At 46.6% G+C, this 27,858-nt stretch overlaps 1 protein-coding gene across 1 annotated transcript in view; it reads left to right on the plus strand.

Annotated features, from left to right (window-relative positions):
* Positions 1–27,858, plus strand: part of KANK1 (KN motif and ankyrin repeat domains 1) — a 138,689-nt gene that overhangs the window by 108,877 nt on the left and 1,954 nt on the right. The window contains 8 exon segments of the mRNA XM_077759299.1: positions 2–1,456; positions 15,121–15,318; positions 15,952–16,060; positions 17,290–17,532; positions 18,931–19,018; positions 22,187–22,406; positions 24,716–24,858; positions 25,732–25,932. Coding sequence (XP_077615425.1) covers positions 2–1,456; positions 15,121–15,318; positions 15,952–16,060; positions 17,290–17,532; positions 18,931–19,018; positions 22,187–22,406; positions 24,716–24,858; positions 25,732–25,932 — 2,657 coding nt within the window.

Below are 27,858 nucleotides of genomic sequence, written 5' to 3' on the forward strand. Positions count from 1 at the left end.
TACCGCAGGGGCTCCGCCTCCCGGAAGGACGCCGCCGTCGGGACGGCCGCCGCGACGAGGAGCTGCGGGGTGGGCGTGACCGAGGCCATGCTCGGCGTGACCACGGAGGCGGACAAGGAGATCGAGCTGCAGCAGCAGACCATCGAAGCCCTGAAGGAAAAGATCTACCGCCTGGAGGTGCAGCTGAAAGAAACCACCCATGACCGCGAGATGACGAAGCTCAAGCGGGAGCTGCAGGCCGCGGGGTCGAGGAAGAAGGCGGACAAGGCCGTGACGGCGCAGCCGCTGGTTCTCAGCAAGATGGTGGAGGCGGTGGTGGCCACCAGAGACCAAATGGCCGGCCGCCACGTGGGCCTGGCGGACGCCTGTGTCGGGAGCTCGGTGCAGACGCGCAGCCTGGGCGTCTCCTGCCTGCCCCGCTGTGAGAGCAGGCTCGCGGGGCCCGAGCTGCCCATGAATTACTGGATTGTCAAGGAGAGGGTGGAAACGCGTGACCAGGGTACGGGGAGGTCGGTGGAGACGTGCGACAAGAGCATGGGTGTGGAGACCAGCGTCTGCGAAACGGGCAGCAACACGGAGGAGTCCGTGAGCGACCTCTCGCTCCTCAAGACCAACCTGGATCTCAAAGAAGTGCGCTCCATCGGTTGCGGGGATTGTTCCGTGGATGTGACCGTCTGCTCCCCAAAGGAGTGCAAGTCGCGGAGTGTGAACACGGAGGCCGCCGGCCAGGTGGAGGCCGCCGTCATGGCGGTGCCTCCTACCGCCAGCAGGCACACCAGTACGGTCTGGGAGCAGGTGGACCAGGCCACCAACACCGAGGTGGTGACCGTTGTGGAATCGGGCACCAACACTTCCCTCAGCACTTTGGACAAGCAGACCAGCACCCAGACGGTGGAGATGCGGACGGTGGCCATAGGAGAAGGCCGCGTGAAGGATGTCCTCTCCTCCACCAAGACGCGGTCTGTCGGAGTGGGAACCGTGCTCTCTGGCACTTCTGGGGTTGACAGGCCGTCAGCCGTGAAGACCAAAGAGTCGGGCGTGGGGCAGATAAATATTAACGACAACTATCTGGTTGGCCTCAAAATGAGGACCATCGCCTGTGGCCCTCCGCAGTTGACTTTGGGGCCGGCAGCCAGCAGGAGGAGCGTCGGGGTGGGGGATGCGCCCGTGGGAGAGTCCGCGGAGAGCCCCCCGCCCCAGGCTCCTGCTGGGGTGGTGACCGGCTTGGATCACTACATTGAGCGCGTCCAGAAGCTGCTGGCGGAGCAGCAGACGCTGCTGGCTGAGAACTACAGCGAACTGGCGGAAGCTTTTGGGGAGCCCCACTCGCAGATCGGCTCCCTGAACTCGCAGCTCATTAGCACCCTCTCGTCCATCAACTCAGTCATGAAGTCTGCAAGTGCGGAGGAGCTGAGGCACCCTGACTTCCCAAGAATGAGTCTAGGTAAAGTCCCAGGTAGGTGGGTTTCTGAGGGACCCGGGGATGAGGGAGGCTGGGAGTAATTATGTACTTCCGGGAGGTTTGGCTGTTTTTAATTGCTGGAACCATTTTTTTGGCACCCTTGCAGAGAGCTTTAGAATGGTAGTGGGTGGAAAGAACCCAGAAGCAGCAGGAATCAAACCAGTTCTGCTGATTCTCGTTGTCTGATGGTTTCGCTGGCCTCTGGCCGAGGTCGGTGCCCAAGAGCAGAAAAGCTAGCATTGGCCAGCCTGGTGGCTGTCTTCTGGGGCTGCTGGTTTGCTACGACAGCTTCTAGTTATTTACTTGCTCATTTTGTACAGGCCAGCCTGAAAAAGCCCCATATTGTTTGTAACCATAGTTACCGATACATGCTCTGTGAGACATGCTGGCATAACATGTTTTTCATTAAGACTTTTACCAAGGGAATGAGCACCTGGGTGGCTCAGCAGGTTAAGTGTCCAACTTCGGCTCAGGTCATGATCTCGCAGTTTGTGGGTTTGAGCCCCGCATTTGGCTCTGTACTGACAGCTCAGAGCCTGGAGCCTGCTTCAGATTCTGTCTCCCCCTCTCTCTCTGCCCCTCCCCCACTCACACTCGGTCTCTCTCAAAAATATTAAAAAAATTTTTTTAAACTTTTACCAAGGAGAGCAATTCCATTAATTCCCTTATTAATTCAGCCAATAATGATTAAATTCCTGCTCCGCTCCAAGCACAGCTATCAGCTTCTGTCATCACAGTGCTTACATTCCTGTTGAGGGCACAGGCAGTAAACATTAGGCCTGAAGGATGTCAGGAGATGACACATGCTATGAAGAAAAGAACTCCAGTTACAGGGAGAGTGAGTAGCGATGGGCGGGCGGCGGGGGTTCTAGAAGTCGGGGTGGACCAGAAAGGCCGCTCTGATGAGGGCCTCTGGAGCCCGAACTCTGAGAGAAGGGAGCCTTTTCCGTGGTTCATTTTGATAGGTGCCTACAGTTTTGTCTTCTCCTTTCTTCATGGGGATTCCTGCTCAGCCAAGCTTTTCTTTAAACAAACTAATTGAGAAATTACCCCAGAAGATCCTCAGACATACAGTATTGCCCTGCAGGCCTTATTAAAAGAACTTGCCTTTGCTGGGTGTCTGTAATTGTGCACCATATCCTTGTGGGACAGGGTTCTGCTCCTGGCTCTCCAGCTCTCTGGAACCAACATGGCCTGGGGAAGCAGAGTCCCCCTTCTTTACTCTGCACTTGTAAAACGGGCGACAAAGGGCACCCATCCTAGAAGTCTGTCACTGCATTCACGGCTGGTACACAGTGGGTCCGGGATAAGCCTTTGTTGTCATTGGTGGTGATGCTTATCGTGTGTGTTCCGTGTGGCTTCTTTTGTTGACATGCTGAACTGTAGGTGAGGTTTGGGAAGCTGCTAAAAACACAGTCTTAGGGCACTGGGGTGGCTCAGTAGGTTAAGCATCTTCTGCTTAAGTCGTTATCTTGTAGTTCGTGGGTTCAAGGCCCTAGGTTGGGCTCTGTGCTGACAGCTCAGAGCCTGAAGCCTGCTTCTGATTCCGTGTCCCCCTCTCTCTCTGCCCCTCCCCGCTCATGCTCTGTCTCTCTCTGTCTCTCTCATGCTCTCTCTCTTTGTCAAAAATAAATAAAACATTAAAAAAGAAATTTAAAAAAAACCACACTCTCCATTCTGACCAAATGCTTCAGATAAAATGAATGCTAATGCTCCAAATGGTTTGTATGGTGTGCACTGAATTTAATTTGACATGAAGACGTGTAGTATAGACTGAATTGTAAGTAAACCATTAACAATTTTAAATTTTTTGTTTCCCTTTACAGTCTAAAGAGTAATGGTTCAAATAGACTGAAATAGATTGCTTTTATGTGCTCCTAGGTTTCACTTCCAAACCTGAATTCATGTTCGTTTCTAGTAAACGTGCTATGGAAGAGATAGCTTATCGTAGAAGAAAAAAAAAAAGAAACATGGCAATGACAGCTGACGTGTGGGATTTTTTGCCTTTTAGAATCAAGCCTAGTAAATGTACAGAGGGGTCATTTTAGAGTAAATGGGATTAAAATGATACATGGACTGAAGCAGTCTTAAGTAACTAATACTATGTCTGTTTCTACTTCTTTTTAAGAATCATGATGTCAGATGTGAAGTCAAAATAAAACTCTTAAATACCTCCAGACACAGATGGTACAATGCATCATCCGTTATGAGAACATTTCTCTGCCAGCTTCCTCCCTCCTCCCCAAACTGCGGTTTCTATTTCACATTCCTGCCAAAAATATTTAGCTGTACCCTTGCACTCACCCGCCTGACACTGTCAGCATCAGGAACCGGGGGAAGGTTTCGACTTCCCCCTGTTTAGATCTGACCCCACAAACACACACCTATATTTAATCAGCTAAAATACAGGACACCTGCAGCAGTTGAAAAAAGTATAAATATTTTTAACAGCACTTATTTGGTCATAGTGGCAGCTCCCTCCCAGCGCTCACGGGCAAATTTAAAGTGCTTCTGGGGGCGCCTGGGTGGCTCAGCTGGTTATGCTTCCGACTTTGGCTCAGGTCACGAACTCACGGTTTATGAGTTTGAGCCCCGCATTGGGCTCTGTGCTGACGGCTCAGAGCCTGGAACCTGCTTCGGATTCTGTGTCTCCCTCTCTCTCTCTCTGCCTCCTCCCTCACTCGTGCTCTGTCTCTCAAAAATAATGAAACGTTAAAAAAACTTTTAAAAATAAAGTCACATCACATTTGTATTCTAAAGTTCTAGTGAAGAAGGAGTCAGGTTAGGGACTCAGCCCAGAGCTTCACACTTCTGTTACTCGTTAAATGGACTGAAAATTACAGCAGCTTGTTGCCGTAGAACTTTTCAACACTTGCAAGCTGTGAAGCGTGAAGGCCTGTCACAGCCATTGGGGCTCACTGCAGGCTCTGTACCTTACAGAATATTGCTCGCGCCTGGTCTAGGATACATTTCATGTAGCGCATAGACGTTTTCTTCCCCAAATGAAAACGATGTGGAATTTGAGTTGGACATCACCAAAAGAGCATAGACATGATCCCTTATGGGAACCTAGTACTTTCCTTTAAAAAATTAAGTTTGGCTCCGAAGCTGGATGTTCTGGGTTCACATTGTTCCTTAGCCACTAAGACAAGCTGTCTTTGTTCCTTCGTGAGGTTGAGGTGAGGATTTAGTGAGTCAGTAGGAGGAAAGTGTTTGGAATAGTCTGCAGCACCGAGTGTAAAGGCTCAATAAATGCTGGCTATCATTGCTGTGTTCAGTACTTCCAGAAATGGAAATGTAGATCTAGAGCAAGTGGCCAAACACAAATTGTACAAATGGTCTTTGTTTCTAATCCAAGTTTTTATCTTCATAATTCTGGCTGTCACCTTTTTCCCTCAATTATTATGCCTTCCCAACGAACAGTTTTATCAAGATAAAATTATCGGTAAAAATGGGAAAACACAGCATTGGTAGAATGAATGTTCAATTCTGAGTCATTCAGAATCCACATAAAAGCTAAAGACAGAGCCTAAATTAAATTAAGTGTATTTGTGCCCAGTCCAGAGACTTCACCATTTTTCTAGGTTGGAGATTGGAGGGTATTACTTTTCCACAGCAAAAGTACATTCTTTTTTGTTTCGCCATAGTGCCCAACACCCCTATTCAGTTTTTTAAAATTTTAACTGGAATATGTGCTCGTAACACATTAACAGTTCAGAAGAGCACAAAATAAAAAGTGAAAGCCTTCCTGTGCTCTCTTGGGTTAACCCCTTGTTGGGCTGGTGTGTATGTGTGTGGCTCTGTATTTGAGATGTAATCTCTTAACAAAAGTTGAATCATACGTGTTCTACTTTTCACATAAAAGGTCACAAACATTCTAGGATTAAAGAGATCTTGTCATAATTTTGATGTAGCTGGAAATTGTTGATGATTAAAGATGTTCTCTAAAGTACTTTTTTTCCTCCATCTGTCTTTTTGAAAATTTTACTTTCAGTATACTTAACATACAGTGTTAAATTAATTTCAGTTGTACAATATAGTGATTCAACAATTCAATACATAATTCAGTGCTCTTCATGATAAGTATATTTTTTAATGCTTATTTATTTATTTTCAAGGGAGAGAGAGCGAGCAGAGGTCGGGCCAGAGTGAGAGGGAAAGAGAATCCCAGGCAGGATCCATGCTGTCAGCACAGAGCCTGATGCAGGGCTCGATCTCAGAAAACATGAGATCATGACCTAAGCCTAAATCATGAGCCGATGCTTAACCAACTAAGCCACCCAGGTGCCCCAATAAGTGTATTTTTAATTTGCTTCACCCTATTTCGCCATCCTCCCACCCACCTTCCCTTTGGGAACCATCTGTTTTCTATGTTTAAGAGTCTGGCTTTTTGTCTGTCTCTTCTTTTGTTTGTTCATTTGTTTCGTTCCTTAAATTCCACATGTGAGTGAAATCATAACGGCATTTGTGTTTCTGACTTATTTCACTTAGCATTATACCCTCTAGCTCCGTCTACATTATTGCAGATGGCAAGATCTCATTCTTCTTATGGCTGAGTAATGTTCCATTGTATATATACACACCACATCTTTATCCATTCATCTATTGATGGACACTGGACTGTTTTCATAATTTAGCTGCTGTTCATAGTGCTGCAGTACACATCAGGGTCCATATAGCTGTAAAGTCCTTTTTGATGCCCGGCATTGTGAGTTTCATGGGCTTCATATTTTCTTTTATGGAATTAAAAAGAGGAAATAAGTTACTGTTCTCACAGAAACCTTAGGCAAAAAAGATTTATTCTTCCTGTAAATCAGTTGGATTGTTTCAGTTTAAGAAGTGGGTTAATATATATTTCACCCCTCAGGAGAGGGGAAATTCTAAATGAATGACTTACACTTACATATATGCTAAAACTGTGTAACTGTCTCTGAGCAAATATAAACAAAAGTATCTGTAACAGTGGAACTTAACTGCCTGCCATGATTTATGGAAAATTCAACTCTCATACTCAGAAGAACTGCTTTAAAGAAATGTTTTTAATGTTTATATTCATTTTTGAGGGGGGGGAGAGAGAGAGACAGAGAGAGGGAGGGAGACAGAGTGCACATATGAGTGGGTTAGAAGGAGAACTGCTTTTTAAATCAGCTTCATATTTGCAGTCTTAGTTATCTTGGGTTTGTTTTAGAAAGAAAAAGCATGAACTTGAAATCATTCCCATAACTGTGAAAGCACTTTTGTAGACAGAGATCTGAGCCAAAGCAAAATCAGGGAAATAAAGTCGTCACAGAAATACTATTTCCAGTTAGTTTTATCTTAGCTCAAATAATATACCGTTTACTTGTCCTAGGACTTGGGGATCTTCTTTGCAGTTTTTTTTTTTTTTTTTAAATGAATGTTACTAGAGCATCATATAATCCTGACAAAATGCTTCTGAAACCCTGACGTGTATGATGGCCCCAAAAAAGAGAAGGGTCTCCTGACCCGGAAGTCAGAAGAGCTGACCCGGAAGTGGCTGCTCTGTAACTTGCAGTATCACTTGAGAGAGGAAGCAAGGTGGCTGCTGTGTCCTCTTGTGTCATGAGAAGCTTGGATTCAGTTTTTCTTGCCGGATGCCCTTTGAGCAGAAGTTTTCTCTAAACGTAGCCCAGGCCGCCCATCAGATTCAGCTGGGAAACTTTTTTTCTAAAATTCATGGGTTTCCTGCTGCCACCCACCACTGCCACCACCGCTTCCCAGGAGACACTCAGGCCCTCTTTCAGGGAAACGTTAGAATAAACAACCGTAGAGCAAGGCCTCTTAATCTGAGGGCCGTTGCTTCATGAACTGTTTTGTGTTAGGAATTTTTGTGATGAAATCGCATAAATTTCATCAGATTCTCAAGAGGTAGCTTACAATGAGAAAAATTGAAACTGCCGGTCTAGAACATCTGTTAAAAACCTTGGGGGTGAGTACTCCAGCCCTAAGGAAAATCGTTTATAACGATTTAAAATCTGTCCGTCACCTTTGTGAACCCTTCAGCTGACACATGTTTGAAAATCTTCCTCTTTTAAACTGATGCTTTATTTTTTTAAATGGGTGTTGGTGCAGTGGGCATGAAACTCCTGAAAAAGAATCCCAAATTTTGCTTTGGCATATGTTCTGAATTCTGGAATATACAGTTCATTTCTGGCTAAAGCATGGTGAGTGGTAGTTCTTGAGGACTGAAGTGAGTTCTTGGTTATTCAGTCATGATACACAATGAAGTGAATTTGTTGATATTGGACAGTGGCCACAGCTGTTCATTCTTCCTCCAAGTGGCTGGTTATTAATATCTCAGTAAAGATGCTTACAGTCTACTCTGTCCCCTTCTCTGTTCAGGCCAGCTGACAGCCATCCATCCATTGTCAACTCTCTGCAAAGTGTGTAAAGTAGTTTATGCCTTAAAGAACTTGCACTCAAATGGTGTGCCTTGAAGAACTTGCAATCCAGTTGGGAAGCCAAGACATGTAGACCGGAAATATGAATGATAACCACCAAATAACATTGCAAATAAAAAAAGTGCTCCAAGAGTTCAGCTGCAGTCAAGTGTCCTCTGTGGTTGGGGAGAGGAGATGAGGTCCTCAGCTGTATCTGGAAGCACACACATGCTTAACCTAACTTTAGTTACTGCAGCCTGTTAGTGTGGGTTCTCTGGGTCAAGTCTTGGGGTGGTGTGTAATTAAATGTGGGTGGGCTTGTGGTGAAGGAGAATCTGTTTTTTCCTCCACTCTAGCATTTTAAGTACCCACTTTTAGATACATTCATGACAGCTGTCCGGAATGTTCCCAGGAAAATATTAAAATGGTCCTGGAAATTATTAAACTGCAGCTCTGACCCTTGAAGCTCTCACGTTCAAGTTGACTCTCTTGGTAGCCACATTCATTCGCCTTCAGACAAGAGTTCTGAATATCGTGGGGCGCCTGGGTGGCTTAGTCGGTTAAGCGTCCGACGTTCGCTTAGGTCATGATCNGATAAATTTTTGCTCACCCCTCTTTCTTTATAGAAAAACTAGACATACTCATTCAGATCTCTTTGAATTCTTTGTTTTTCTTGGAGAAAATTCCTGAATGATCGTGTGGCCTCCATAATGATTCAGAAATTTCAGGCTTACTTCCCGACAAGTAAGCTCAAATCAGAATGTTTAGCTGAAATTTTAGCAAAATCACGTTTAATAGCTGGCCCCAGTGTTCACAGTTGCATTTTCAGAAAGCACTTGCCGTTGTAAATAAAAATATCAGTTTGCGTGGCGGAAGAATTGGATTATGTGAACAGCAATTTTTTAAAATCCCATTTTATTTCTTAAAATTAGTTGTCTAACAAATATAGACAAACGTTATGTGCCAATAATTAATACAAATTCAGGATGGAGAAATGTCGCAGGGGAAACTGGAAGGGGTGATCTTGTTAAAAAAAAAAAAAAAACCACACTCCCCCAGCTTTGTTTTTCATTGAAAGATTTCTCTTACAAAATAGTTTGCTTTTAGCATTTCTAACTGTTACATTCTAAACATTCTAAGGTCAGGAACATGCAAAAAGTTTTCACTTTAATAAAGTGACTTATTTTTCATTATAGTTTGCTTCAGCTAGCGTAATTATCCAGATATTAAATGCTACATGTACTTGAGAATTAGAATTGATGCTTCAAGGTGTTATTTTTCAGAACACTGAGATTTCTGTGACTCACTGTGTTTTGGTCATCGCTAATCTGGCTGAGTCATAAAATGAGGTTTGTACGTTATTGCCGTTGATGGCCATTGTAAGTTAAAGACTTATAATACCCCCCCAGTGCGCGCGCACACACACACACGCGTGTCTCTAACCCACCAGCAGTGCCTCCTGTGGGAGCCATTACCACCTGGTGGGAGTTTTGAGCATCTAGGCCCCAGTGCTGGAATTCTGCAGGTGCTTTGTGCTTGCTTCTGGTGCTTTGCGCATGTTGTTGGGGTAGTCGTGGACTTTTGTTAATGGTCCTGAGCTATTAAATTCCAGTAATTCCTAAGAATTTACGTGGTCCAACCTGATGGACTAAATTAACCAGAGGAAAGTCTAAACTCTTGTTCCCAGCAGTCAAGTTTGTTACTAAGTTTAAGCTCTAAGCCCACGGTGGGGCTTGAACTCACAACCCTGAGACGGAAAGGTGTATGCTGTGTGGACTGAACCAGCCAGGCACCCCTCAGCAGTCAGGTTTTATACCGTTAATTTAATTCAGTGATTCTCACTCCTGGCTGTACATTAGAATTACTTGAGGAGCTTTTAAAAAGTACTAATACTTGAGCCCACCTAGAGATGGTTCCTTGTGTCTATATTTTAAATTAATTAATTTGTTTTTAAGTATTTCTTTTTGAGAGAGGGAGGGAAACAGAGAGCACACAAGCAGGGAGGAGAGACTCGGAAGCAGGCTCCAGGGTCTGAGCTGTCAGGGCAGAGCCTGACACGGGGCTTGAACCCATGACCCCCTTAGGTGTCCCTCATTGTATCTGTGGGTTTTAAAGCCCCACCCGCAGCTTTGGTGATTCCGAAGTGTAGCCAGGGTGGAGGCCGTTGAATTTTGTTCTTCTCCTTACTTTGGTTTTCTTGGCTTGTCTTTCCTGCCTCCTACCTGAACACAGCAGTCACTTGTGAGTCCTGTGCCGGTGCACCTGTCCTTCTGGTGTGCCCTCTAACTGCCGTGGGTCCTTATCAAGTTCACGGACATCTGCTTACCACTCATTCGTTTCAACACTATCTGAAAAGCATTTTCTGGCTTTAAGGGTGGCACATTTCCTCCAGTTTCAGCAAATGAGAGCTAGTTCAGCATTTAACGTTGTTCTTTGCCTTGCTGGTTAGTCTCAGCAGAACCCCCGTGACTTCCCAGTGAGTGACGTAGGCACTGACTGAAGGCTTTCCGTTCCCCAGCGCTGTTCTCAGCACTGAAGGGGACAGTGGCTGACAGCATAGCGTGGAGCGACTCCAGGAGCTGGTGTTCTCCTGGAGGAGACACGTGTTAAACAGAGGGCGGGTGTACTGTGGTGTGGACGGTAGTACTGCAGGGCATTGAGGGAGAAGAGACCTCTGAGGCATCGCCCCGGAGGAAGGAAGCTATAGAGGAACCAGAATTGGGGCAGGCCTTGAAAGGTGTCTGGTTAGGGTTCAGGTGGTGAAGGTGACTGAAATTCCAGCCTGTAGAACCGTCTAGTCAAGAAGGACACAGAGGTGGGAGTGATTACATCACATGAGCACTGTGAACACGTAGAGGGTAGGAAGTTGACCAGTAGAACCCCCACGGGCCAGATAAAGCTGTCTGTTCATTATGAAGGACCCTGGCATGTCCGCCCGAGGGCTTGGCCTTGCACCAGAGAAGTTCTCCAAAGCCCTGGTGCACACAGCTGAGCTCTGGTCAGGAGCAGTGGCCTCCGGTGGGTGGGTTGTCCACGAAGGCCGGCAAGGGCAGTACGGATTTACTCCGTTGTTCAAATGTCCTCTATCTTCACGAGGAAGGTGGTTACACAGGTGTATGCATTTACCGAAACGTCGTCAAACTACACAGTTGTGCATTTTCTTCTATTTAAATTGTACATCAACTTACAAATATTTTTTGAAAGATCCAGTTGAAAAGAAAAAAATCTCTGGATCCAAAAACTTAAAAACCAGTGTAGCCAGTGGAATTCTGTGACAAAAATTTCAATTCAAATACCTTACAAAAGTTTTTTTGAGAGACCGTTGGAAATTTGAATACTGAGCAAATCTGCAGTAATCTTTTTTTTTCTAACTTTTAACGTTTATTATTTTTGAGAGACTGCATGCATAAGCGGGGGTGGGGGGCAGAGACAGAATCTGAAGCAGGCTCCAGGCTCTTAGCTGTCAGCACAGAGCCTGATGCGGGGCTCGAACCCGCGAACCGTGAGTCATGATCATGACCAAAGTCAGATGCTTAACAGACTGAGCCAACCACGTGCCCCTGCAATAATCTTTAAAAAAAAAAAAAAAAATTAGGTTTGAGAGTTTTAGTGTTCTAAATATTTTTTAAGAGTCCTTTATTTTAGGAACATATAGTTAAATAGCTATGGGTGAGAGTGTAAGGCCTCTAGCTTTTGTGTCCCGGTAATGCCGTGTGAATGGGTGGAGGAGCCTAAGTGAAGCCAGGTAACTCTGATGGTTGTTGAAGCCCATGATGGGCACGCAGCGATTTGTTATACTGGCATCTACTTTTGTATATGCTTATGGTTTCAGTAATATTAATAAACCGTTGGTGTATTTGCATTTTCAAAGTTTTCACTGATCCTTGAATAGGAGCTTGCTTAGTGAGCGATTCTCCAGGAAGAGTGTGCTGGCACTTGGGGATTATAACTCCTGAGACTTTGGGGAGGTGCCTGCAGTAATTTCCCAGCACTGATGAGTGGGGCTGGAGAAGGAGGGACGGAGGCAAAGGTCGTGGATTGTTTACCTCACTTAAAGTAAGTCAGAGGCACTGTAGACGCTTCCTCTTGGCTGTTGGGGAAGCACATTAGGTCAGAAGGGCACTAAGTATTATTTGGAGGGCTGCATTCAGTGTTACACGTGTGCAGGGGAGCGAGGTGGATTTGTGGAGTCCCCTAGGAGGCCCTGTGCCTGCAGAGCTGGAGGGGGCCACCGGTGCTCCTGATTCGCGGACAGAGTGCTGCTCACAGAATTAGAAGCGTGGGTTCTCGTCCAGAAGTCCCTGAACGTCCCTGGCTTTCAGAATTCTTAGCTTGGCTATAGGACAGAAAGCATTGAGGTGATCTCTAATGCCTCGCTGTGAACATCTTGCCTCCCTCCCCTTTGTTTAATTAGAGAGTCGTCATTTTAAGCCAGTGCTTTTGAAGGTGGGCCCCTGCGTCAGAGTGTCTTTGGACGGCCCTGTGGAGATGCCAGAAATGCCCACTGCTGGACCCCGTCCCACTTCTTGCAGAATAATGTTACGGCAGCGGGTGCTTGGGAACCTGCATTTTAACAAATATCCCAGATGATTTGTATGAAAGCAGAGTTGGAAGAGAACAGGTGTAGAATCTATCATGGTTCTTTTTTTCCTAATTGACCCAGAAGATAGTCAGTGTTTAAATTACTTTTCTTCTAAGGATCTAAGGAATTTCAAAGTTTCAAGAGAGAGAAAGTTGTGATCAAATTCTTATCACAGTTCATTATTGTAGGTAGATTTAAGTTTTTTATTTCCATTACTAACTTAGGTTTATAATATATAATTTAGGAAATAAACACAGTGAAGAAAATTATAACAACCTATACTTCTTTGGCCTTAGAAAAGCAGTACTAAGCAGGTTTGTTCTAGATCCTTCCAGAATTCTAATATGTATACATATAAGAATAATTGTACCCCAAAATAGGTTTATTTTCACCACATGATTTAATAATCTATTTTTAAAACTCACACACATGGGCACCTGGGTGCCTCAGTTGGTTAAGCATTCAACTCTTGATTTTGGTTCACGTCGTGATCTCACTGTTTGTGGCATCAAGCCCTGCATCAGGCTCTGAGCTGACAGCATGGAGCCTGCTTGAGATTCTCTCTCCACCTCTCTCGCTGCCCCTTCCCTGCTTGTGCCCTCTTTCAAAATAAAATAAACTTAAAAAAAAAAAAACTTTACTAACACATTATGCTTATCTTTCTGTGTTAATAAATGTCTTCCTACATCAACTTTTAAAAAAAATTTTATGAGTTTATTTATTTTGAGAGAGAGAGCACATGCACACGCGTGGGGTAGGGGCAGAGAGAGAAGAGAGAATCCCAAGCAGGCTCCACACTGTCAGCACAGAGCCCGATGTGGGGCTCGAACCCACGAACTGTGAGATCATGACCTGAACTGAAAACAAGAGTCATATTGTTGCTCTGCATCAGCATTTTTAATGGCTGCTTAGAATTCCTTTGTACCAACATACCACAGCTTCTTCCTTCACTGGTTTCTTACTGGCGTACTGCGTTATCTGCCTCTTCTCACTGTTTTACTCATGCAAACAATAAACATTCTTCTGTGTCTTCTTGTACATCCTCAGGATAGAATTTTTAGAAAGAAATTGGTAGGCAAGGAATTTTCTTACCCTTTTTTAAAAGTGATTTTGAACACGGGCGCCTGGGTGGCTCAGTCAGTTGAGCGTCTGACTTCAGCTCAGGTCATATCTCTGCCTTCGTGAGTTCCAGCCCCACATCGGGGTCTGTGCTGACAGCTCAGACTTCTGTGTGTGTCTCTCTCTGCCCCTCCCCCAGTCACTCTCTGTGTCTCTGTCATAAATGAATAATTAAAATAAATCCATAAAGTGGATTTGAACACGGTTAATGTTCACTCTAAAAAATGGCAAGCACAGAGAAAAGGGAAGATCTCCATAGCTTCCAAATGTATATATTTATATGTATTTTAATAGAATCACATGTAGAATTTTATTATCTGCTTTTCTCATTTAATCATATATTGTAAACATCTTTCCTTGTCAGTCACATTGCAAACAGTGTGCTATGCCTGTATACATTAATTATGTGCAATCATTTAACCACATCTTCTGTTTTAGTCAGTGAACAAATATTAAGTACCCCAAATACACAAAAGTGATCTAGTAAATGTGAGGAGAGAAAGTTGATGCGAATGTTTTCATGCCCTCAGAATACTTAGACTAGAAGGGACTCTTAGATGGTCCCAGGAATCCTCTAGCACCTTGCCTTACTACACATCCTGTAAGAGGTTCTGGGAGGTGAGAGTCACAGAGAAAGGAAAGTCATTTCTATTCCGAGAGGTCAGGGAAGGCTCAGGAGAGAGGGTGGTGGAGGACTTGACCCTGTGAGGGGGGTAGGAAGGAGCGTTCCAGGTAAAAGAGCGTAAGCTACCAAGTGCTGTCAGGAGAATGAGCGACACCCACTCTCAACATCCAGTGACTGGGACGCAGTCCTCACGTCCAGAGGGACCCCGGGCATGGTGGGAAATAGGTGGAAAGGGAATGAGGTGTGTCAGCTTGTGGGTGGGCTGGAATATGTGGCGAAGCAGTGTGGGCTGCGTTTCCTCAGCAGAGGGGACTGTTCTAGCTTCGCTCAGGTTTGTTTCAGCCAGAGTGCCAGTGGGACTTGCGGGCCTGGGATGTTGCTCTGCAGGAGTGTGCACCAGGCACGTGGCGGAGGAGGAGGGCAGTGAGGGTCCTGTGCTGCTGGCCCTACCCGGGCTGGGTGGCAGCAGCCAGGCCGGGAAGAGGAGACAGAGGTAGAAGTACAGGCCCCGGGCAGACCTGGATGTAGTGATAAAGGGAAGGTTAAGGGTCAAGAAGGCCTTGGGAGGGGCACCTGGGTGGCTCAGTCGGTTAGGCTTCCGACTTCGGCTCAGGTCACGATCTCACAGTTCGTGGGTCCAAGCCCCATGTCGGGCTCTGTGCTGACAGCCGGCTCGGATCCTGGAGCCTGTTTTGGATTCTGTGTCTCCCTCTCTCAAAGAAGCGTTAAGAAAATTTTTTTTAAAAAAAGGCCTTGGGATTTGAGTTTGGGCAGCTTCCACGGTACCACCAGATAGGCAAAAAAATCCTATTGGGAGAAAGGAAGGCCCTTAAGAAGATGATGAGTTGCAAACATCTAAAAAAGAAAAAAAAGTTGAGCCCGCTTTGTTTGGTCCTAACACCACACCCTTCTGTGCCCGTCTCCTTCCTGACAGGCAGTGGTCTGGAACATCCCTGTAAGTGTGGAGGCCTTCAGTCAGGAGGATCGTTCAGCACCCACACACCCCAGCGTGAGCAAGAAGTGGGGAGCATGGAAGGGAGACCCCTCGGCGGCCAGGACACCTTCCCCTCTCAGGAAAGCACGCTGTCCCCTGTGAACCTGACAGACGACCAGATAGCCGCAGGCCTCTACGGTAACTCTGTTCACTCAGTCCCTCTCAGCCACAGAATTCTGGGACCCGCATTGCCTGCATTCTAGTCTGATGTCAGTGTGCCTTCTAGGTTGACCTGGAAGAACACTGACTTAAGAACCAAACTTTAGGAAGGAAGGCATAGAGTATCTTTTAAAAACATTGACTAGAGGAAGAACTGTGCAATCCCCAAAGAAAACTCATCTGATTTTGTGAACTAGGAAATATTTTAAACACCATTTCACTCTTCCACAGTCTGACAGGCATAAACTTTTCCTACATCATCCCAGCTGAAGGAAAAGAACAATACTAATCCCCATTTTAGTGCCCAAATGGGTTTTGAGACCCACATGAGATACAGCATCACTTTATAAACAGTGAAGCCTGATACAGATGCTAGTTTTCATTGTTTTTTTTATGTCTGGAGGTACTATTAGGTTTTTTTTCCATTTAAAAAACTTGAAATTATTTTCTTTGCATGCGTACGTTTTTTCCAGTGGATTTTTTGCAAGTTTCTCAGACGTACATGCCAACGTCTAGGTTTACATAAATGAGTGAAGAGAGATTTCTAGTTCATTTAACTCATGTGCATATGAATTATGTTAATTTTGATCACCTCGATTCCCTTTTTCACAGTATGTACCAACAGTGAAAGCACGCTGAAGTCGATCATGAAGAAGAAGGATGGCAACAGAGATTCAAATGGAGCAAAGAAGAATCTTCAGTTTGTTGGCATTAACGGAGGGTAAGGCAAGATGGTGGTCTGAGCTTCTCTACATGGTCTTTCTGTCTCCTTTGCCTCCTGCCTCCTCAAGTCCTATTCAGAGGTGGCTAGTCTGGGCTGCAGCCACATCTCGGTGACGGAAGATCCCCTCAGAAAGGTGCAGTTGGGTTTCTGTCCTCTCCTCTTCTCGCTATCATTAAGGACATGTCACTCACTCTTGAAAGGACACCTGACGGAGCTGAGCAATTTACGTCTTCCCACCTCTCATCTGAAAACCATAGTCTTCAACAAAAGCAGCAGGCAGCAGGTGGCCTGCGGTGTTGGCCAACCTGCTCTTACCTGTAAGAGACTCAGAAACACACAGAAAGAGGCAAGAGATCATCATTCCACGGGCCCGTGATGGCCGTCCACTCCTTCAGAATGGGTTGTTAGCTTCCTGTGCATACAAACAAAACTGTAGGGCCTTTCATTTGATGAGTAATCCAGCCTTGCGTCAGTTCTTGACTCTCTAAATAGAATGTTTATTAGCTGTTTATTCCTTTGTTTCTCATTGGGCCAGATAAATAGTTAAGCCCATTTGTCTTCCTACAGTTGAATCAGAGCAGCTCATCTATTAGTCTATGTAGGGCCTCAACAAGAAAGCAATAGTACAGTTATTTGAGCTAATGTTTATAGCAAAGAGCACCATGAAGATTTAACTCAACGGGGCCCATTTTCTGAATTTTTGAAGTTGCATTGGGTGATGTGGCCCAGGAGGTCACGGAGGACATGTGGACCAGAGAAACTATGGGTTACTTATATAATCTGTTCACCATAACCCTGGGACAGTTGATGAAGCAAAAACAGGAAGAATGTAAGAGAAAAGAAAAGGCACACAAAAAAAATAAACCACTGCAGACCTGGCTTTCATGAAATTAAGTTTCCTTTGATTTCTACTAAGCCCGAGGTCGTGTGTATATATATATATATATACGTATGTATGTGTATATATATGTGTATATATATATAAATTTTTTTTTCCTACGAGTCTTATAATGATACCAGTTGGGAACCCAAGTTATCCCTTTTAAGTCAGAACTCATTCAAAACCACCAGATTTTTAAATAGAACTTACTTTGAACTTCTAAATGCAGGGTCCAAAACCACTGGTGAACTGTCCGGAGTCAGTTAGCTTTCCCTGCATAGAAACTTCGGTCACGGGGTCTTTCCGGGCACGCCTTGCATCTCCTGAACTCCCAATTGCCACCTAGGTATGAAACAACTTCAAGTGATGATTCCAGCTCAGATGAGAGCTCTTCCTCCGAGTCAGATGACGAGTGTGACGTCCTTGAGTATCCTCCTGAGGAAGAGGAGGAGGAAGAGGAGGAGGAAGACACTCGGGGAGTGGCGGAAGGGCACCATGCAGTTAATATGGAAGGTTTCAAGTCCGCCAGGGTGGAAGATGAAATGCAGGTTCCAGAATGTGAACCTGAGAAGGTGGAAATCAGAGAGAGGTGTGGTACACTCCCCTCCCCTCCCTTAACCCTTCCCACGTTTAATGGGCTTGGGCAGAAGAGTTGGCCACTTAGGAGATTTTGCATTTGTCAGTAGTGGTTTGGTCTTTCCGACCGGCAAAGGAAAGCTAAACTTCATCCTCAAAGGTACGACCATCGTGTCTGCTGCTAATAAATACAGTTGGAGGGGGATAAGTTCTATATCTCTCACAGGAGCAAAGGGAAGGGCTCAGTCAACCTGTTACCTTTGTTTCCTTTAAATTCACTCGCTATTGAATTTTAGATGTGGAGCCACTGTCCACAGAACTATTAAGTGCCCCTGAAGTTTCCATTGTGTGAACAACCCACCTTATATTTAAAGGCATATTAGAATTTTGTGTGCCCAGCACATTTCTTTTAAGGTTTCAGATGCTATCGTTAGCCATTTATCTGGATACTGGAGTCAGTACTGTTATGATAGCGTCACTGTGCATAAGAGGAACAGTGTTTTAACCTCAGAGACCACATTCAGCATAAAAATGATATAATCAGTCACATGTATCTATTTTGTTGCTCATTGAGTGACAGGGAACACCCCAAGAATGGACTTGGGAGTATCCTGAACAGCAGCTAAAATATCAAATAAATACTCTGATTGACTGAAACACGTATCTAACAATGTAGCAGATTTTTAAAGACTGTTAGCAAATAGAGAATCAAGGCTTATAAAACAGAAGAGACTAGAACAGATGGCTATTTCAAGATGGTTTTTCAATGTGTGAAGTATAAATAGAACATTTCGCAGAACTTCTGTTTAATTGTGCAAATGGAAGTTTAACTCCATAAATACAAGGTAAGTGTTTCTAGTTGATATTTCCAAGTATTTCCACGAGGCTCAAGATCTTGTCATCTAGGGTTTTTTTTTTTTTAAACAGCTTTATTGAGATATAATTTATATACCATGTGTCATACAATTTTTAAGGTGATATTTTCATGGGGGATCGAACACTTCTGAGTGCAGATGTATCGTGTACTGGTTAGCATAATGGATACGCGGTAACACAGACTGCTTCCACCCCTCAAGAGTGAAAAGACTTTCAAGAACTTAGAATAGAAGGTGGGGGGAATCTCCAGATGTTAGTCCCCAATGTCATAAAGGCCAAAACAGATAAAGCCGGAAGCTACCCATAAGGCAAGGTCTGAGCTCTGGCTGGACACACTGGCTTTGTGCTGTGGCTTCCATGCTCGCATCCCTGGGGAACGCCTCCGTGACCTCCGGGCAAGCACCTGGCACCACCACGACCTGCTCAAGGTCAACTTGGAGCCTCTTGTTTTTTAAAGGACTGTAGAGTTTGAAATAAAAATGCCTTTTGTGGCCAAACGAGCTCTCTTTTCTCTTATTCTCTTGTTCCCTTTTAGGTATGAATTAAGTGAAAAGATGTTATCTGCATGCAACTTACTGAAAAATAACCTAAATGACCCCAAAGCTTTGACCAGCAAGGACATGGTGAGTCTGCCCTACAGATCTTGTCCCCAGTCTGTACAAAGCAGTCGAGTGGAGGCCCCTGGGTGGCTCAGTCGGTTAAGTGTCCGGCTTCGGCTCAGGTCATGATCTCTCTGTTTGTGGGTTTGAGCCCCGCGTCGGGCTCTGTGCTGACAGCTAGCTCAGAGCCTGGAGCCTGTTTCGGATTCTGTATCTCCCTCTCTCTCTGACNGAGCTGTTTTCGCCCACATGCTTTTCCCCGAACTGCTTCTAGCTCATGTACGCAGAGTGGGCATCGTGCTGCCTGGCTCACACTGGGAACGTTTCCACCAGAATCCGACTTCAGACATCCCTTCCCCATCCTGCGCTTTTCTCGGGGATGAAGATGGAGGGCTACTTGGGGTCCCTCGTCAGCTCTCTACAGGGCCTGCTTCCGCTCACACAACCTTGTGATTCAGGGAGAAGAGTCACCAGCAATTTTTTTTTTTAAGCTGGCATATGTTCTTCAAAGCAAACCTCTCTGGGCCGAGGTCAGCATTCCTTTCAATTATGAAACTGCGTATTATGTTCTGATGTGGAATGCAGGCGGCCACTATTTTTAAACTTCGGAGTGACTGTCCTTGTCATCTTTGCACAGTTTGAGAGACTTGGAAGCACACGGCAGAGAAGCCGGTGGTTGCTTTGGGGCATGAAGGGCACAGCACAGGGCAGACGAGCGTTTCCGTGGCGACGGTGGATCTGATGTCATTGTCGCTCCCTCGTGTGTTGGTGACGTTTGGAGGCGCAGCCTCTCTCGTAGGTCGGACCGGCCTGCTGATGGATAGTTCTCAACAGCACATTGAGAAAAATGTAAATGCTCACATTATGTCAGATGCAGTTTGCATTTGAATACTTGCATCTTGTTAATGTGAAGTTTTAGGCTGCACGACCTCAGTCGGCAGCGAGTGAGAAAGTTGATTTCTAAGTTTCACAAGATGATAAAGTTATGAAAGCAAAACGTTAGAACAAGAAAGGGCTTCAGGGGCTGTCTGATCCTGTAAAGGACACACACAATCTGAGGAAGAACTGGTGACAGCGGTCACGGGCGTGAGAGGTCCCTGGGCGTGCACACCTGTGAGACCAATCTCTTCCAGTCTGTCCTGTCTTAGCTGAGGCCCTAAAGATTATGAGACTTGCTTAGAGCTAGTTAACTAGCTCCTAGTTAGTACCAGGGTTAGATTTGACCTCTCTCTAGTCCTGATCCATGTTTTATATATTCTCTCTGAATCATCCTACCTTATCATAGAGCATCCTTTTTGTTAAATTATGGATTCTTCTCCTATTTGTTTATATTGCTGTAGAAACTTAAATTTGTCAGAGCCAGCTGTGTCTTGACATTGAATTAGTGTGCTGAGGAAGGAGCACGGCAGTGATGTTTACAGAAGGAAGTACTAAATGAAACCCCTGACCGAGGGGGTCACAGAACCACATGTTGAACTCTCATCACTATAAACTAAATCCCCGTCTACGCCTCAGTCACAAACAACGAAACCATGAAATGTCAGGCCAGTGTTAATATATCCCATGAGGTTTAAGCTGAACATAAAACTGGAGCTTCTGGACTTAGGTCTTTTAGCCATAATACACTTTTTCTTCCACCATTCTCAAAACGCTGGGTCACACTGCCGTGGCCCCACATTGCCAAGCATATTGTCACGCGCACACTCTCCGCTCAGTACCTTTTTGGTTAAATTGAACTCCTTTGTTCTCTGAAAAGTGGTAGACACCTGAGTGATCACCGTGCCAGGGCCAGTAACCATCACAGGACACCACATACATGTCAGTAATGGAATTCATCACCCAGATGACACAAGCCCCTTCCCTCTGTGTGAGGATGGACTCCAAAGAAATGGAAATCTGAATACGTAACAGAGTGAGCGGAAGAAAAGAAAACATTGGATGAATTTTTTCCAACCCAGCACCCTTTTTATCAAGTGGTCCAAAATATGACTGAATGGGCTAAAACTAATCAGTAGCAGCACAATAAAGATAAGGAAGCTGTACAGTCCCAGCTCCAACTTCTGTAGAAAGGGGACTTCCTGGGTTCTGGTGCTTGTGACAGAGGTGGTCCATCTTTCTTTGACAGATTTTGAAGGCTTTAAAGAGTAAGCAATGAGGGGCAACCGGGCTGGCTCAGTCAGTACAGCATGTGACTTTTGATCTTGGGACCATGAGGTCTTGAGTCCCAAGTCCAAGCCCAACATTAGGCATAGAGCTCCACTTTAAAAATAAATAAATAAAAAAGCAAAGCACAAACGAATGGTAAACTCAAGTAAAAGAGGGCTCATGGAAGAAGCATCATAGCTCTTCCCATCACCAGCAGTGGCTATGCGCAGTCTGCATTGAATTTCATACAGTCTGGGTTTGACTCGATTGCCCAGGAAAGAAGCGCCACGTTCATGTGTCCACAACCTAAGGGAAGGTGCACGGGGCTTGTGATCAGATGCAGAGGATCCTACATGAGAAATGTAATCTGTTTGGGACCTGCTCTTTAAGCCCTTTCCGTGGTTGAACGTTTGTATCTGGGATTGGAGCGACAGTTGATTGACTACACACTTAGAGTCTCCCAGCCTCGTGCTGTGGGGATGTTGAAGGAGTTGAGGTTGGTCTGGATAGGAAGAAAGCAACATAAGCAAGTGTGGGTGGGGTCATTCTTTCTGTCCTGACTACTCTGAAAATCAGGTGCAGGGCCAGCATAATTACATCATATTAATAGTTCAGTAATCAGTGGAGCCTGGCCTGAGTGTTTTTATGTGTATTGCCTCATTTGTCTCCTGGCAAGTGCTGTGGGGCAATGTCCCGTTTTGCAGATGAGTAAACTGAGGCACAGAGTAAGTATGTTTCCTGGGATAGTACAGCTCACAAGTAGCAGAGCCAGATTTTGAACCTTGCTGGTGGAGACCCTGAACGCTGCCATCTGACCTCTTCTGTAGAAGTTAGAACATGTCTGTAGTTTAAAATCAGGAGGGATGCTCCAGTTTGTGGAGTTTGAGGCTCCTCTTAGGGCTCTGGGTTTCCTTAGTGGTTCTTTAAGAGCAAATTCGAACTGCCTGCACTCTGACTATAAAAGGCCTCATTTCTTGGGCTTTCAGCTGGGTCTCGGGGAAGGTCTATAAATAGAAGAACTCATGCCCCTTGCTGGTGTCTTGGCAGCGGTTCTGTCTGAACACCCTGCAGCACGAGTGGTTCCGCGTGTCCAGTCAGAAGTCAGCCTGTCCGGCCATGGTGGGGGACTACATAGCTGCTTTTGAGGCCATTTCCCCGGACGTCCTGCGCCACATCATCAACATGGCCGACGGCAACGGCAACACGGCCCTCCATTACAGCGTGTCGCACTCCAACTTCGAGATCGTGAAGCTGCTCTTGGACGCTGGTGCGTTAGCTGTTCTGGTCTCTTCCCCTCAGCACTCGGGGTGTGACTCACCTCAGAGAGGCTGGTTGAGTCACACCTCAGTTCTGTGACCACCCTGAAACCTTTTCCATTGCTTTTCCACATGTTGTGGCAAGAGTATCGTCCTTGAGTCACAAAGCTGGGTGACACAGATTCCGGGTCTGTTTTGAAGGGAGGTTTTGAGGATGTTCTTGCTGCATTCAGGCGAGGTAGATCCCTGGAGGTGAATATGACTCAGGGTCCCTCCCGAGTTGAATCATGGATGCTGGGCGGGTGCACTCTCAGGAGACAGATCGTTACTCATTGGGCCAGAGTCACAGCCTTGGTGTCCACAGGCTGCTCTTCCTGTCCTGGCTCCACGACCCCATCCAGCTGCCTCACAGAAGTGTGCAGTTAGCCGAGATGGGGACCGCGCAAGGCCGCTGTAACAAATTATAGTAGAATCATCACCAGTGGTGTATTCCCACCGAAATATATGTCATTATTGACAACTCAGCATAGAGTAAAGAAAGTGTTACTCTTCTATCTGAGCCATAGTAATGAGACCAGTGAAAACTCTTGTTTGTAATTGGAATATCCCATCCCAGAAGATAGCCAGCTGCATGTATTAAACGTGAGGTGAGGGGGTGCTATATAGAAGGGATCCCCTTGGAGACTTGTGAGCTTTCAACTTTTTGTTCAGATAGAGTAGTCAGTGGTTCCAATCCACAGGTCACTCTGATTTATTTTTGAAATACGTATTTTTACTTCCAACATGTGACTGATACAGAAGTTATAGTGCCTTGGCCTAATTATTGTCAACATTTGATGTAGATTATGCAATAAAATTGTCCAATTTTCATGTACTGCTTCTTGATCCAACTCTCTAATTTCTTCTACTCCGTTTTGGGGACACTGAATTGATACAGAGAAGTAACAAGGCAGATTTATCCTCTTTTCTTAGTTTGCTTGTTCCCAGTGTATGGGGCTATGTTAGGCTAAAACTGCTTCCATCTTAAGAGAAGGAATTCCGAGCCTCCTTCCCAGACTATAAACAGAGCTGGTGGTACTGTCAGGCAACGTTGTTGTCTCAGCAGAGATGTGGATAATATCCAGAAAAGCTAACAGCAAGACTTCAGAACGCTCTTGAAAGTAACAGTTCAATCTACCCTTGGAAAATTCATGTGGTAAATTCAGTGATTTCAACTCCATTTTTGGATGGCTTTGGTTAATCACTCTTCTGGATCTACCTAGCTTTGTACTGGTTGCCATTACAGGCAGCGACTGGGGCTCCATTCAGTATGTTGGTGAATGTAGGTGACCGGCAGCATCTGTGAGGGACTGAACATCACAGATGAGGAGCCTCTGAGAGCGCATCTGACCATGTGCTTCTCCATCACACAGCGTTTCTTTTCTTTTTCCCTTTGTGTTAAAAAAATAATGTCCTTGCGTAAATGCCATCATGTCCCTGGTATGCAGTTATTTTAGAACGGAAGGGAAATTTTCATGGTATCTTCTCTTCTCACCCCTTAACGATGAAACATCCTGAACATTTTAACTATATTTGGTCACATGTGAAAGCTGCTTTCCTGCATTTTCCATTCCTTTCATTTTATTAGAAAGTGCTAAAGGAATTTAGTAAGGGTAATTTAGCCCCCAAAGCCTCCTTAAGAATTATGGGAATGGAAAAGGTCTGGTTTATTGTGTCTGTCAGGCCTGGCGGTTTCTTACTGCATTTGCTCTCAGACCACAGTTCCTAGAACAGCTTGATAGGTGTCATGGGATTGGAGTTCGGCTTCTGAGGGTCCCAAGCAAGTCAGAGTAGCAAACTCAGGGTCTCGGAATGGGCACTGATTGCTGAGCAGGTAACAGCGTGGTGTTCTCCACACAAGCCTTCACAAATCCCTCCTTCGTATTTGTAGCTTTCACTGGCTTCTTCACTGCAAAACAGGGATCCCCCAAACATAAGATGAATATCCACACCCCATATCTTTGTCGACCCTTCAAAGCAACCATTTCCTAGACCAAGCCCCCTGACCGCTGAGCTTTTGAAGGTCAGCATCTTGTTTGGGAACAGGAGGTGCCGTGGAAGCTTACTGTCGCTTCCACTGCTGCTGGCCTCACAGTACAAGAAAGACCTTTTTTTCTTGGTTTGGCATGAAAACGTCTCTTGCGTTTCTTTCTGAAGTACTCTGGGGCTTGGAGCACCTGAAGCCGTTTCCCTGGCCTCTTCCAAACCCCGTTCCTTCAGGTCCTGGGGAGAAGGGATGCTGTCAGAAGACTTCTCCCTAAGGAGACGCGTGTCTTTACAGACGTGTGCAACGTGGACCACCAGAACAAGGCGGGCTACACCCCCATCATGCTGGCAGCCCTTGCCGCGGTGGAAGCAGAGAAGGACATGCGTGTTGTGGAAGAACTCTTCGGCTGCGGGGACGTGAACGCCAAAGCCAGCCAGGTGAGGGCGCTTGCTTCCCCGGCCCGCGCTTGCGCAGCTCTGACCCGCGCTTCCCACCACTGAGCATGCGCTCTTGCAGCTGTGACCTGTGCCGACCAGGGCCATGCTTCCCACCACTGAGCATGCGCCTTGGGCCATGCCGCACATCCCACCACTGAGCATGCGCTGCAGCAGCTCGGGCCCGCGCCGGCCAGGGCCATGCTTCCTACCGTTGAGCATGCAACCCGGACCATGCCATGTTCCCACCACTGAGCATGCGCTTTTGCAGCTCTGACCCACGCCGTCCAGGGCCATGCTTCCTACCGCTGAGCATGCGCTTTGGGGCCTGGCACCATGTCCACGCAGCTGCCTGGCGGCCTTGGCGACTGGACAGAATAGTGAGGTGCTGGCTTCAGCTTCACGTTGCAGACCTCCCACTCCCTGGCCTCGGCTCTGCCTCGGTTTGGAGCAGTGTGCACGTAAACCGTAGGTCAGCCTGCATCTGAGGGCCCGGAGTCCCCACCATGTGCTCAGCAACAGTTGCTTCCTGCCTCCATATCGTAAACAGAGTGGCCTGGTGCAGAAGTGTTCACAGTAGGACTTTGAAGCACCTTTGAACTTGACAGCCCCTTGCTGTGATGAGACAGATCCTACAAGACAGGCAAAAACTGACTCACCACTTAATGTTACTTAGCTCGTAGCTCGGAATGAGAAACTTTCACCGTGCCTGCCACCACCCAGCCCCAGATTAATCCCACGTGTGCTTCGTTCCCTGTGTCTTCATGCTCACCCCGTCATGCCCACCACCCCCCAGCCCCGCACAGTGCAGCACCCCCACCTCCCACCTCCTGGCCAGCATGTGCCACTGAAATGCCCGGCCATGCCTCCCCACAGGCGGGACAGACAGCCCTCATGCTGGCCGTCAGTCACGGGCGGATCGACATGGTGAAGGGCCTGCTGGCCTGCGGGGCCGACGTCAACATCCAAGACGACGAGGGCTCCACCGCACTCATGTGCGCCAGCGAGCACGGGCACGTGGAGATCGTTAAGCTGCTGCTGGCCCAGCCCGGCTGCAACGGCCACCTGGAGGACAACGTAAGTGACTCCCCGGGCCTGCCCAGCAGGGTGAGCTGTGGGGATTTCTGTTGTGGCCCAGGCCACCTCCTTCCCGGCCGGGCTCGGCACTGTTAGTGTGCAAACTGACACTACAGTCAAGTAGAGCTGAAGTCTGGCAAATCACTGGTCCTCTGCCACCCATTCCTTATAGGAGGAGGTGATGGGCACGGACGAGAACCAGCTGGCAGAAGGGTCGTAAACAGATTTACCACACAGAATAGAGCCAGCACAGGCAAGTCGCAGGCCCATGAAGAAGAGAGGCCCGGGTCCCCAGTCCTTCTGGAAATCTGGACTGCGCATTGTTCCGGGCTGGGTTATTGGATGACTTGAGCCAGTTGTTACCACCCTGAAACACTTTCCCACCCGTGAAATGAAGGCAAGCCTGCCCTTCCCAGGGGCCCCGCAGAGTGGACAATTCAGGCATCTTCTCAGCCATAGGCCCTCCAGACCATCCCAGCTCCTTGAGCCCATCCCCCCACTCCTGCTCTGCTTTTCCATCCTCCAAACCCGTTCCACTTGAGTCCCAAGCTGTCCCTGTTCTAGATAACCCCTCGCCGAGTACACGTTGTAAGGAAAGTGGCTGCCTCTGGTCAAAGGGGAAGGGTACCAATAGGTCAAGGCACCGAAGCTAATATTTAGGTGGTGACATGGTCAAGGTGCAAAGGTCAAAGAGGTCAGGCTGGGTTGGTTCTGTTTTGCAGACTTTGTCTCTGTATTGCACAGGTTTGGACCAGAGCTTCCTTCAGCTCCAAACACTAAAACGTTAGAGGGGAAATAGCCTTTTTTGCACTTAATGTCGGGCCCTGGTCGGCCCAAGCCAGCAGGAAGAGCAAACCCATGCTGGTACTTACTGGCACCACCTCCCCCCACCCCCGGTGGGGGAGGGAAGGACACCTTCCGTGGGAACAGAGGGACGGCTTCCACCTCCCTTTCCTCAAGAGCAGTTTGTGTTTCCATGTGTTTCCGTTTTTGTTTTCTTTCACTCTACTCTTCTCAGCAAAGAACAGCCTGTAGATGTGGTAAGGAGGCCGGAGGGCCACAGTGGCTTCCAGAAATGCCGGCCACCTCGGCTGATTGTCTACTTCCTTTGCTTAATGGAAGACGAGGCCATGCAGCTGGCCTCCCCCGGACAAGTAGCTCCGAGGATTCTGGGTGGGAGGGAAGGACCACAGATGCCAACCACACGGAATTGTTTCCTGCTGCTCATGACCAGAAGGGAATCCTTATTCCAAAACCAGACAGAAAATAATTTGTGCTGGTTTTTTTGTCTTATTTCTCCTTTACATTCATCTAAATTTTTGCAACTTAATGGGAAGCAAACATTTTAACTGGAAGCTTTTACTTTCCCATATTTAGTGTATTTAGTGTTCCCCCCCATACTTTAAAAACTTTTTTTTAATGTTTATTTATTTTTGAGAGACACAGAGTGCAAGTGGGTGAGGGGCAGAAAGAGAGAGGGAAACACAGAATCAGAAACAGACTCCAGGCTCTGAGCTTTCGGCACAGAGTTAGATGCGGGGCTCGAACTCACAAACTGTGAGATCATGACCTGAGGCGAAGTCGGAAGCTTAACCGACTGAGCCACCCAGGCGCCCCGCCCCCATATTTTCATAAGATGTGCTTCTGCAAGGCAGCAGGCTTGGGCGCATGTGCGTAGATGGTATTCACAGCCTTCCGTAGGGGGTGATTAGGACTGGAGGATCACCACCCTCCCCAAGAGGAAAGCTAAAAGATCTTGGGCAAATTGCAGGGTGTCAGAACACACGGTGTTACTGCCTGCTCACTGGGAACTATAAGGACAAAAGAAGCTATGTTTCCACCCACATCTTCCCCTGCAGCCCCCAGCTGGTGGGAAGAGTAGTTGAGAACGTTCTTCCGGGACAGCCTGCCTTTTGCTGAGCACGC

This window comes from Crocuta crocuta, unplaced genomic scaffold, assembly GCF_008692635.1.
Source record: "Crocuta crocuta isolate KB4526 unplaced genomic scaffold, BGI_CrCroc_1.0 scaffold41, whole genome shotgun sequence".
NCBI lineage: Eukaryota > Metazoa > Chordata > Mammalia > Carnivora > Hyaenidae > Crocuta > Crocuta crocuta.